The sequence below is a fragment of the Cyprinus carpio genome, chromosome A3, assembly GCF_018340385.1.
Source record: "Cyprinus carpio isolate SPL01 chromosome A3, ASM1834038v1, whole genome shotgun sequence".
NCBI lineage: Eukaryota > Metazoa > Chordata > Actinopteri > Cypriniformes > Cyprinidae > Cyprinus > Cyprinus carpio.
In genome coordinates, this window is record NC_056574.1 from 26,835,123 (window position 1) to 26,847,978 (window position 12,856).

Below are 12,856 nucleotides of genomic sequence, written 5' to 3' on the forward strand. Positions count from 1 at the left end.
CAATCACAGGTGTTCAAGAATCAACTGATCAGTCTTTACCAAATCTGATTTGCCAATATCAACTTATTACATTTTCAACTTCGGTTACTTTTCACTGCGTGAGAAAATAGATGTGTGTCATGCAATGGGGTCCACAAGTCTGAGACCACTTTTAAAATAAAATAAAAGCATAGCAGGAAATTCTCAAATTTGTGTGTTATTAAACTCCATGAGCCATTACCATTTGTTGATCATTTTTAAGATCTAATTTGTAAACAACAACAACAACAACTCAGGCTTGCCTTCCAGTGGCTTTGGTTTAAAGACTGAACAGTACATGGGTGACTATGGCACCTTTAGCAAAGTTAACATTTTGAAATTTTAACTCCATAACAAGCAGTTGAAATGTTCACATTCAACATTTTTGCCATCGTCCACACAGTAGCCATTTCAGTTGATCTCTACTGCTTATGATTTCATGTTTACTGCGCAAATGTTTCAATGTCAGATAATAGGGAGACATACAAAACATGCAGTGCTGGGGGTACTTCTTGAAGAGGTTTGAGAAGCACTGCATTCTGGTCAACCACAACCTCAATAAAAACAGGAAGTTGAGTTTTCAGAGAGAAAGTTCGTAGAGCTGTTTAAATGGTTATGTATTAGGACACTAGGACACACAAACACACGTATGTGCACATTATGTGCAAGCACTGGCAATCGCAATATTACAAAGCTAATACGTGGTTGACTTAAAGGGGTCATTAGAAATCAAAAACCCCTTGATCTTTTGACTTGTAAAAGGTCATTGTACTAAACATCAGGACTCAAAACATTCTTGTTAGTCTAAAAACAGCTTATATTAAAATTGACCTCAGAGAACAGTACAAAATAATAATAAAAAAGGCAGTTCACGACCACTTTAACGCTTTTAAATGAAATGGTGTATTTGCTGAACTACATCACGATCTAGGATACATCTCTATACCCAGCTACAGTAAGCCACGTGATCTTGTGACTCATGCTTCGGGAAATCACACTCCAGGCCCTCCTTCCCCAACATGACACACCTCCCTCCAGCGCGAGGTACTATAAACCTGCGCACTACATTAACACAGGCGTCTTAAACTCACGGATCATCATCGGACTGGCAGCTTTAAGGGCGCATTCGTGTGAACCTGTAAGTCTTGTTTATTTGGCAATAACTGGGAGACGAATCTTCCCTGGATAAATTACCGTAGGACTGCTACATTCATAAGTTGCTTTGTTGTGAATGTGTCATGATGAACGAATGTAGCAGGGAGGATGGTGCATTTTTAAGCAATGCGGAACAGCCTGCCTTCATATGCAAAACACTGACAATCGTTGCTGCTTTTAGTCTTTTTAGACTTTAAATGAACTTAAAATGATCACGATCTTTACTCGCACATTATCAGATCAAATGAACAGTAGTTTAATTTGTGACGTCGTTAATCGCAGGCTTTTACTGTTCTGTCTTGGTGCCAGTTCCTCCAGATGTCATGGGATACTGCCGTTTTTATGGTCACTAAAGTGATAGATTACATTAATGTAATTCTTTGATTTCCGCCTTCATCTGCAGAGTGTGATTGGTGCAGCTTGAATGTGTCCAGCCCTCCTCCTGTCGTCACAGCATGCAGAAGATTTGATTGATTTGAGACGAATGTGTTTGTTCTATAGGCGTTGCTGTGGAGAGTGAACTTGTGTATGCCTTGTGTAAGCAGTCCACCTTGCTTAATTTCAAATCAGTATATTCTTTGTCAAAAAGCAACAATGTCATAGATGATTTGGTAGCACCTTATCCAATAATCCGTTGAGATTTGTGTGGCAGTAAATTACAAACTAATAAATAAACGCCAGAGAAAGGTGATGTCCATTAGAATGCATGCAGAGTCTGAAGGGGTTAATGGAAAATGACACTTGCTTCTTTGAAGAACAGGTAGATTGCATGACCTGATATCTCTAGTTTAAGGTAAGGAGCGATAAAAGTGTTGGTTTAATACTAGTGTGGGTGGGTGTGTGTGTGAGAAGAACTTTGATTGACAGATTTTTCCTGTTCCACACTAAAATCTATCATTTTGACTTGATGAAATCAAGGACTTATCAGCATTTTATCAGTTATAATCCCAGTTCATCTGACCCTTAGCAATGCTATCATTAATTCATCCTAAAGTGATAAGAAGCTGAGGCGTGTTCGCTCATGAAAGTTAACACTGCTGACCTTTATATTATTGGATTTTTAATGCATAATACAAACTGACATAGACAAAGTAAGCTTTTTAAGGAAGGGCAGAGTGAATGGAAGCCATCATAAATGTTTATTCACATGGGAATAATATCACATGACCCTGAAGTAGTCGCATGCACTAATTATCACTATATCTCTGCCTTTTTGGTCACTGATCTCTACATTCCTCCAAATTTGACTTTGTGAAGTGTACCAGTTGGAATGAATATGGATGCTGATCAGCTGCTCGGTGCCTCGATCATCAGGATCCCTCCTCACCACTACATCCATGTGTTGGATCAGAACACCAACATTGCGCGGGTGGAGATCGGCCCTCTCACCTATATACGCCAGGACAATGAGAGGTAACCTAGAAAGCTGCAGGTTAACTATTGTATTATGCAACAGCGCTTGAAATACAGGTTTCCAGTGGTTTTATCCTCTTAGATTTTGTCTAAGTACATTATTAATTGATTTTAATGTAAACAAAGAAATTGTAGTGGCTAAACTGGGGCATTATATGTAGGACATTTACACTTTAGGCATGTGTCCAAATATAAGCTGTGATAAATGAGAGTGTTGCTAGGATACATGGGGTGTATTCAAACATATTTTCAACCCTCCATTGCCCAGAATCCAAACAACAGCTGATATGAACTATTAATTAATAGTGTTTATGTCAGTGTTTTATGTTTCATAGACTTATTTTAGTTTAGTCTACCAGTTTCTTTTTCACTCTTCTTTATAAAACTTCATCTAAAACTTATTTTCAGTTATTGTTATTTTATTAATTTTGATTAATAGAAAGTTCAAGAGAGCAGCATTTACATTGCCTTGCACTGTCTGGCTCCAGCTTACTTCTCAGACCTTATTTGTCCATACTCCCCACCGAGATCATCCTGTGATTAACTAATAACTCTCCCATTGTCCTGTTTGAAATCTAAAGTTGATAGAGCCTTCTCTGTATTAGCCCCAAAGCTGTGGAATTCGCTTCCTCAATCTGTAAGATTATCCCTTTCTTTATCTGCATTCAAATCAACCATGAAATCATATCTCTTTTCTCAGGTCTGTTTATAATTTAGCTCTTTTAGTCTCAGTGAGTTAAATTTATAGTCTTGTTTCTTATTTGGTTTTAGCTGTTTGATTTATATTTTTAATTCCGTACTTATTTATGACTGTCTTCATTTGATTGGTTTCTGCGAAGCACCTTGTTCAGTAATTTTTTTTAAGGTGCTATGTAAACAAAATGACTTTGACCTTGATTTATAGTGGGTATAGAAAAGAATCACCCCCTTTAAAATAATCATATTTTGTTGCTTTGCAGCCTGAAATGAAGACGGACAGTTTTTGTTTTATTCAGCTGTATTTACTCCATGCAACTTGTAACATCCAAGTGAAAGATATAACACCAACATGTCAGAAAAAAATTATAATGAAAAACCAGAATTACTGAGTTGGAAAAACCATCGGCCCCCCCTCCTAAAAAAGACTTGTAAACTCAATCAGGTGTAGCTAACCACCTTCTCAATGGCACACAAATCCACTTGACTTTCAGCTGTGATCAGGTGTGCTCATTTTGATCAGATCAGCATGAAAAGAGCTTTCCTGGAGCATTTCAGTCCTTGGTAGTGCAACTGAAGCAAACAATCAACTATGGGTGGCAAAGCACTGTCAAAAGATCTCCGGGGTAAAGTTGTGGACAGGCAAAAGTCAGGAGATGGATAGAAAAAAAACAAAATTCTAAGGCTTTATCAATGCCTAGAAGCACAGTGAAGTCTATTATTAAGAAGTGGAAGGTATTTGGTACAACACAGACCCTCCCTGGATCAGGACGTCACTCCAAACTGTATGAAAGAGAATGAGGAAACTGCTCAGAGAGGCGACCGAGAGGCCTACAGCAACTCTGAAGCAGCTGCAGGAATTTATGACAAAGAGTGGTCATTGTGTGCATGTGACAACAACATCACAAATTCTCACAAATGTGGCTTGTATGGGAGGGTTGTAAGAAAAAAAGCCACTCCTCAAGAAAGGCCTCATGCAGTCATGACTGAGCTTTGCAAAAACACACCTTGAAGATTCTGAGGCAGATGAGAATTGAATTATTTGGCCTCAACACCAAATGATATGGTTGATGGAAATCCAATACAGCTCACCGTCCAAATAACAGCATTCCTCCAGTAAAGCACGGTGGCGGTAAGATCCTGTTCTGGATGTTTCTCTGCAGCAGGGACTGGAGCACTTGTCAGGAAAGAAGGAAAAATTGATGGGGCAAAATACTGTCAATTTTTTTTTTAGGAAAATCTGCTGCCCTCTACCAGAAAGCTGTCAGTGGGAAGAAGGTTTACCTTCCAACATGACAATGACCCAAAGCACACAGCAAAACTGAGCACACAGTGGTTGAAGGAGAAAAAGATGAATGTGATCAGAGCCCAGACTTAAACCCCACTGAAAATCTGTGCAAGACTGCAGTCCACAAACCATCACCATCAAATTTACCTGAGCTTGAGCAGTTCTGCAAAGAAGAGTGAGCAAACATTGCAAAGTGTAGATGTGGAAGTTGGTAGAGACAGAGAGATATCCCAACAGACTAAAGGCTGTAATTAAAGCAAAATATGCTAAAACATAATACTGACACAAGGTGGTGATCCTTTTTCCAACTCTGTAATTGTTTTTGTTTTCTGACATGTTGGTGTTATATCTTTCACTTGGATGTTATAAGTTGTATAGTTGAGTAAATACAGCTGGATAAAACAAAAACTGTATCCATCTTCATTTCAGGTTGCAAAGCGGGTGTGGGGGGGCATTATTGAGGCATTATATATGTCTTTACTGTCACTTTTGATCATTTAAATACACTCTTGCTGAATAGAAGTATGAAATAAAAAAAAAGAAGAATATAAAACTGTTAGAAAATCGCACTCTTTATAAAAACAAAACGTTCTGACCCCAAACTTTTGAATGACAGTGTGTGTGTGCTAATATTATGCAGCACATTTGAATAACTGAAATCTTCCTCTCATTTTGTCTCAGGGTTCTGTTTGCCCCTGTCCGCATGATCATGGTGCCGCCCAGGCACTATTGTGTTGTGCTCAACCCCGTTGCCCGTAATGATGAAGGCCAGGTTCAGTTTGATGCATCAGGTCAAGCTAAGCTCAGACATGCTGACCTGGAGATCCGCCTCACCCAAGACCCCTTCCCCCTCTACCCTGGTGAAGAGATTCAAAAGGTAAGAAGTGCATTGGATGCTTGAGAAACATATTGCTTTGCAGCTTGTGGCTGAAGGGCTCAGACTTGTGGGTAGTTTCAGCAGGTTGTGGTTTCACACCTCTGTTTTTCCCATCAGCTCATGTTGACTAGATCAAAACAAGCACCATTTTGCAGCAGCCAATGCCTTTTCTCTTATTATTTATTATTATTTTACATCCCAATTATTACCATTATCTTCTTATTAGTATTACTGATAACTTATCTGCGTGTCTGTCTCTCACAGGATGTGACGCCACTGCAGATTGTGTACCCGGACACAGCCCTGCGTCTGCAGGCCCTGCTGGACTTTGAAGAGGAGGGTGGGGAGAAGAGGGTAGCAGGAGACGAGTGGCTGTTTGAGGGACCAGGTACCACTGCTGAGTTTTGTGCGGCAGCCTGGACTTGTTTACCTGCTCAAAGCAAACAACAGTTTAAAATAATGAAGTTCAGTGAGAAATAAAAGGCAGTAAAGTTGTTCCTCATGGGGCAATGTTATAGTACATAGAAATATGTTCTTCAGTTTTTTTGTTGAAGACCAAATCACTTTTTCGGATTGTTAAAAGTAGCTGTTACATACCTAAATGGAGCCAGTTGGTAATAAGGATTTGTGAAGTTAACTGAAAAAGAAAAGCTAATTCAAAGACAGACATTTTCTGGAAAGGCATTCATAGATAAACCTAGAAACATGCAGTAAATAGGGCTCAAATATTAGTCCACCAGTAACTTGCTCAGGAATTATGGGATAACTTTCTGGCCTGATAAAAATAATTCTACTTCTAATCTTTTTATTTTCTGTCAACAGTAAAGATACATAACACAATATAGAAATACAATTTGTAAAGCTGCTTCAAAACAATGTGTTTTGTAAAAAGCGCAATAAAAAATAAACCTGACTTGACTTTAATTTTATTCTATTCATGGTCAGCATGAAAAAACAATTTAAATTGTGAAAAGGGGAGATGCAAGTTACTCACAATCACAGTAAAGTGCATTGCATCCATCGTAATGTATCGATACATTAAAGGTGACATCATATGGTGTTAGATGTCTAATCAAGTGAGCGTTTTATTTCCTGGCAGGGACATACATTCCCAGGAAGGAGGTGGCGGTACTTGAAGTCATAAAGGCCACGGTGATCAGAGAGAATCAGGCCATTCGCCTCCGAGCACGCAAAGAGGGCCTGGACCGCAGTGGAGTCCAAAGAGTTACTGGTTTGTGAGAGAGTTCACTCCCAAAAAAAATTCAAATTTTCAATAATGACTCACCCTCATGTTGTTCCAAACCTGCATGACTCTTATCCTTCAGTAAAACAAAAAAAGGTATTTTAAAAAATGTCCATACAATGGAAGTCAGTGGGGTCCAGAGCTGTTTTGGCCCCAATTGCCCTTCATTGAGTAGGCAAATATAGTTGACAGTTCATGTTTTGCATGCATAACCAAATACATATGGCTGAAATTGTGTGTGTGTGTTTTCAGGTGAGGAATGGCAGGTAAGTAAGGTGGGAGCTTATCTGCCTGGAGCTCACGAAGAGGTTGTGGATATTGTCAATGCTTTCATCCTCACGGACAAGGTACCCACTTCTGTACTTTTCCCTGTAGTTCCCTGTAGCATGTTTTGTTTCTCCGTTCACAGTTTAAGTAGACAGTTAATAAGGGATTGGTGGGTTAATTGGTCCAACAGAAAGGTCAACATATAGCACTTCACTAATGAAGTCACAACTTCAGAGCACAGTTTTGCCCCAAGCTTAATTATCAACGGCTGCTTGTCATTTCTCACTTCATTAGAATGCTTTGCATGTGCGCGCTCTCCGGCTGTTCCGTGACGCTGGGGGCCGAGAGCGCCGCACCGGAGAAGAGTGGCTGGTGACCGCGGCAGACAGAGAAGCTCACATACCCTCTGTGGCCGAGGAGGTTGTCGGGGTGGTGGACGTAACGACTCTGAACAGCAGGCAGTACTGCGTGGTTCTGGACCCCGTGGGGGCTGATGGAAAACCTCAGCTTGGACAGAAGAGAGTGGTGAAGGTGAGTGAATCGTTCTCTGGTAAATTATAAATGGAACCATACATATAGATTATATATTTACTTTGCCATGTAAATGTTCACATGTAATGTGACTCCTTTCACCCTGTTCCTGTCTGTCTCCTCGTCTCACAGGGTGAGCGTTCGTTCTTCCTCAGGCCAGGAGAGCGTTTGGAGAACGGCATTCAGGATGTGTACGTGCTGTCAGAGGAGGAGGGGCTCGTGCTGCGTGCTGTCGAGGCCTTCATTGACACTGAGGGGGTAAAGGGCATGTTTGATCGTCTATAATTAATTACTAAAACCACTTATTTAGTACATAATTAACTAGAAATTGAGTGGTTGAACAGCTGTTAAGGTCACAGCATGTGCAGGTTGAAGGTAGGGCTGGGCGATATATCTAACGATATGATCTTGCGCATCTAGTCAGTAAATCTGGTTCCGTGATTAGCGCTAAATCGCCATCACCTGCTTTCAAATGGAGCGGCATTTAATAAACAGAGCCGTAGATCACTGACAAGCTACGCAATATCGCGTTCATTATCCCAGATGAATCGCCTTCGATAATCAATGCGATATTGCGTACCTTGTCAGTGAACTACGGCTCTGTCTATTAAATGCCGCTCCATTTGAAAGCAGGTGATGGCGATTTAGCGCTAATCACGGAACCAGATTTACTGACTAGATGCGCAAGATCATATCGTTAGATATATCGACCAGCCCTAGTTGAAGGCATACAATGTTTAACAGGTGTTCTGAACACCTGCACCCTGCGATAGAAAAAAAGGAGCTCTGATTCATTCAAATAGTATTCAAACAAGGAGAGAGAGGGTGTATTGTGTTTACCTAAGTGTGCACAAGACACTAGCTGTTTCACAAGGTGCTGCCGTTGCCCCTTGTTCATACAACTCTCATACAACTCAGCATTCCCGAAATGTTTCTTTGTTTATATGTGTAGATAAGGAGTGTTTTTTCACCCACTCGTTTTTTGTGTTTGTGAACTAGGTTTGTCTTAAGATCGCTTTTAAAACTCATAAATCGCCTTGTCATAAATTGTGTGAATAGGAAGAACTTGATTCTGGATCAATGAATTTATTGTCTGAATGTAAATTGTCATTTACCATTGAGAACACTAATATGGCACTAATATGGTTCCCCCTCCCTATTATAAATACTTTAATTCCCATCCTCATTTTTTTTTTTGATAAATATGATTTTAATATTTTGCATTCCCTTCATTTTTTTCTCCCATCATTCACCTTTGCTTATAGACACAGTCTGATCGTATGCCACTTGTGCTGCAGTGTCCGTCCCCACCTTACACTAATGTTTGCCATTGTTACTCCCTCCTTCTTTCTTTCACCCCACCTCCCCACACCTCAATGCTTCAGCAGGAAGAGTTAGATGAAGAAGAAGAAGGAGAAAGCCGAGCCAAAAAGAGGGGAATACAGCGTCGTCCAGGTGACCGCTGGATGCTGCGTGGCCCAGTCGAATACGTGCCGCCTGCCACCGTAGAGGTCTTGCTTAGACGAAATGCTATCCCACTGGATGAGAATGAGGGCATTTACGTCCGTGACATCAAAACTGGAAAGGCAAGATTCGAAGTTTATAAAGAATCAATCAACCAAATGCAATCCAGCTTTTGTGTTTTTATTTTTGTGTTGTTATATGAGTTAGGAGAAATTCTGAGGTGAAATATTACTTAATCTTTTATTGCAGTTTAGTCAATTTATGAAATGTAACTTAATGAATGTAACATAATAAGGCAGTCTTATGTTTTTATTGGAGAACTACAGTGTAACTTGAGGTTGATTTAATTGAAATAATATTGACAAAACCAGACGAGCTTAAGGGTAAACTGTAAAACCACAGTGCTTTATGTCTCAGCTGACGTTATGTCTGTTTCACAGGTGCGTGCTGTGATTGGCCAGACCTACATGCTAACGCAGGATGAGGAATTATGGGAGAAAGTGCTTCCAGCCAATGTGGAGACTCTTCTGTCCCAGTCCCGTGACCCGCTGGCGGACCGCTCGGAGCGAGGAGTAAACTTTGCTCAAACTGAGAGAGATAAAACCAGAGTGGTGTCCTATCGTGTCCCACACAATGCGGCCATTCAGGTGTATGACTACAGAGAGAAGAAGGCCAGGTGATCTAGTGATGCTTAGCAAAGACTTTTATATTCATATTTAGGTTCTGTGGAAATCTTCCTAAGAGTATTTTTTTATTTTTTTATTTTTTTTATATAATTTGGACATTGTAAATGAGCTTTGTCATTCTCGTTCTCTCTTTCTCCTTCTGTTTCTCTCACAGGGTGGTGTTTGGACCTGAAATGGTGATGCTGGGTCCTGATGAGCAGTTTACAATTCTTTCCCTTTCTGGAGACAAACCCAAACGTCCTAATGTCATCAAAACCATTTGTCTCCTGCTTGGCCCAGACTTTTGCACGGATATCATAATCATCGAGACAGCCGATCATGCACGCTTGCAGCTGCAGCTCTCGTACAACTGGTACGTTGTGTGCTTGTGCTCTAAAGCCTTATTAGAAATGTCTCTTGAAGGGTAAAAATTAAGTGCAAATAAACAATATCATTAAGCTGATCAGAGGAGTGACCTGTTTTTCTTTCTCCGTGTCAGGCACTTTGATATCAAACAGCCTGTTGAAGCGGCCACGGCTACGGCTCTGTTCTCTGTGCCAGACTTTGTGGGTGACGCGTGTAAAGCCATCGCTTCCAGAATCAGAGGAGCAGTGGCCTCAGTGCAGTTTGATGATTTCCACAAGGTATGTGACACACCTTCAGAGTTTTATTGCTCGGATACTCTCGGAGCACTATATGTTTAGTGCTCTGGCTTTTGGCCATGATTGCAAGTGTGACAATCAGAGTTAAACTTCAGACTAATGTTCAAAAGTTTGAACATTGAAAATTGTAATAATATTTCACAATATTACTGTTTTTACTCTATATTTGATTAAATAAATGCAGCCTTGCTGAGCATATAATACTTTCAGAACTTTATAAAAATCTTACCGACCTCAAGCTTTTGAACAGTAATGTATATCTATTCTGTATTTGACCTGTGTGTCCACATGTGTTGCAAACTGCTTTGAAAACTGTTTATTTTCTATTGCAGCTGTATTTGTTATTTACTCTATAGCTTTGTTGTGTTTCTCTTGATCTGTTCATGGTCAATGTATGCTTAAGCCCCTAAAAGCAAAGAGAACAGCATATTTCCCAAAAACATCACTTCAAGAATGAATTGATGATGATTAGGATGTGATCAGGCTTGTTCATCTTCTTTGTCTTTGTCTGCTCTGACCAGATGCATCTATTTCTCTTTCAGAACTCCAACAGGATCATCTGTTCCGCTGTCTTTGGTTTTGATGAGAAGCTTGCGGTGCGGTCCAGTCTGCGATTCAATCAGAACGGGTTAGTTATCAGCAGCGTGGACATTCAGTCTGTGGAGCCGGTGGACCAGCGCACCCGCGACGCCCTGCAGAAGAGTGTGCAACTAGCCATCGAGATCACCACCAATTCACAGGAGGCTACTGCACGGTACAAACCAAAAACTTCAGCTCACTCGCTCTATCATTTTTTATTTTATTTTTTCTTTAAATTATTGTTTTTTTGTAGTCTCTCAATTTACATAAACAATGGTTTACTCTGATGTTTTTCTCTAAAGGTGCACTATGGAACTTTTTTTTTAATTATTTATTTTTTTTTTTTATATTGATATAATGAGCGAGTACATCATGAATCTTCCTAAATGTGTTTTTGTCTTATCCTGAATCACTACGGTACACATATAATAGGTGTTTATACTGTGACTGTTAGACTGAGTAAGACGCCAACCACTGTGGAGTAGACCAGTACCTGTGTGAGACTTGTTATGCACATAAACAGAGCAAAGCAGCTCCGGCTACAGTGTTTTTTCGTAAGACACATACAATAGTTTAGTTTTTTAACCACTAGAGTGTCAGAAGTTACATAGTGTACCTTTAAAGAAGACTAAAGCTTCTGTTATTCTACCAGCTTTTCCCATTTTCTCTATGTATTTGTCTGTCATGCCCATTTACATGAATTTCCCTTCTTTCAGACACGAGGCAGAGCGTCTGGAGCAGGAGGCTCGGGGTCGCCTGGAGAGGCAAAGGATCACAGACCAGGCAGAGGCAGAGAAAGCCAGAAAGGAGCTGCTTGAGCTGGAGGCTCAGAGGTGAGCTCACTGCAAGGGCCAATGCTAAGTTTCTCTTCACATTTAATGTTTTCATGGTCAATAATCAGTGTGTGTGGATCTTAGTGCTGCAGTGGAGAGTACAGGAGCAGCGAAGGCTGAGGCACAATCTAGAGCCGAGGCGGCTCGTATACAGGGAGAGGCAGCGGTCGAAGAGGCCAAACTCAAAGCAGAGGCGCAGAAAATCGAGGCTGTATGTCATCCAGACTATGCTAGTTCTCATCTTTTTCTGTTCTTTCCCTGTTAGATTTTGACCATTTTTCTCTCCTCTGTGTGTCAGGACGCTGAGTTGGCCCGTCTGTGTAAGGCTCGTGAGCAGGAACTGAATTACAAGAAGGAGATGGACCAACTGGAGGTGGAGAAGCAACAGAAGCTGGCAGGGATTGAGAGTCAGCGCTTCAAGCAGTTGATGGAGAGCCTGGGCACCGAAACCCTGAAGGAAATGGCCCGAGCTGGGCCTGAACTACAGGTAAGTGATCGTTGGGAAAGCAAATTAACATCTTTCTGTTGAGTCTTTGCATAACAAATGTTTTATAATAGCATTTTGAATGGATGTCGATTGTTGTTTTAATATTTAGTTAATGGGTTAAATAAACTAATAAAACCATTTTTTCTTCCAGGTGAAGCTCCTGCAGTCTTTGGGTCTGAAGTCTACTCTTATTACGGATGGCTCCTCTCCTATTAATCTCTTTACTACTGCCAATGGCCTTCTGGGGGCTCTGCAGGGCAAAGAACAGGATGAAAAATAAAAAATAGGAGAGCGAGGTTAAGAGGCCTTATACCACATGACATGCATAAATAAAAACTGTGATGTACTCTGCTATAGTTTTCATTCTTAATGGCTAATACAGTAAAGCCATGAAAGTGCAGCATTAGCAGTACCTTTGCTGTCCTGTTTATTAGTTGAACTTGCGCTCATATCATTGTAAAAGATATGTTTTCGGTTTACTAACACGTATGAATTTTCAAGACTTTACTTTGTGTTCGTGTCATGCTGAAATGTGCCTATGGTGCCTTAAATGATTGTTATACCAAAAGAGCTTTCTAGAATATGCTTCTATACTCAGTTCTGCTTTTTACAGCAATACAACAACATTTATTGTCTAATAATATCACAGATATCAAATAAAATATTGTGCATTGCTCA

The 12,856-nt window shown here is 40.4% G+C and overlaps 1 protein-coding gene and 1 long non-coding RNA gene across 6 annotated transcripts; one reads left to right on the forward strand and one right to left on the reverse strand.

Annotated features, from left to right (window-relative positions):
- Positions 1–1,008: 1,008 nt before the first annotated feature.
- On the forward strand, positions 1,009–12,856 carry LOC109054054 (major vault protein). 5 transcript variants are annotated; one of them, XM_042727060.1, is made up of 18 exons: positions 1,011–1,156; positions 1,577–1,710; positions 2,420–2,586; positions 5,252–5,447; positions 5,712–5,835; positions 6,547–6,678; positions 6,943–7,037; positions 7,252–7,488; positions 7,621–7,746; positions 8,874–9,074; positions 9,393–9,628; positions 9,793–9,990; positions 10,117–10,261; positions 10,822–11,033; positions 11,575–11,691; positions 11,776–11,902; positions 11,990–12,178; positions 12,330–12,856. In XM_042727060.1, the coding sequence occupies exons 3-18, from the start codon at positions 2,444–2,446 to the stop codon at positions 12,456–12,458; spliced, it is 2,607 nt and encodes an 868-aa protein (XP_042582994.1). In that variant the 5' UTR covers positions 1,011–1,156; positions 1,577–1,710; positions 2,420–2,443; the 3' UTR covers positions 12,459–12,856. The 5 variants fall into 5 exon arrangements, with proteins under 5 accessions (XP_042582978.1, XP_042582972.1, XP_042583000.1 ...); XM_042727051.1 differs by having other exon boundaries at positions 2,431–2,586; XM_042727044.1 differs by lacking the exon at positions 1,577–1,710 and having other exon boundaries at positions 1,009–1,156; positions 2,431–2,586.
- Positions 5,738–6,574, reverse strand: LOC122137925. Its single transcript, XR_006155140.1, has 3 exons — positions 6,442–6,574; positions 6,045–6,084; positions 5,738–5,877 (listed from the first exon to the last, which is right to left on the reverse strand). It is a non-coding gene; the product is annotated as an uncharacterized LOC122137925 (long non-coding RNA).

Bases quoted from the DNA above. Each gene is read 5' to 3' on its own strand.
- LOC109054054 (XM_042727044.1), top strand. From the start codon at position 2,444: ATGAATATGGATGCTGATCAGCTGCTCGGTGCCTCGATCATCAGGATC. The intron at 10,262-10,821 runs GTATGTGACACA...TTTCTCTTTCAG, and splicing joins AGTTTGATGATTTCCACAAG to AACTCCAACAGGATCATCTG. The intron at 11,692-11,775 runs GTGAGCTCACTG...TGTGGATCTTAG, and splicing joins CTTGAGCTGGAGGCTCAGAG to TGCTGCAGTGGAGAGTACAG.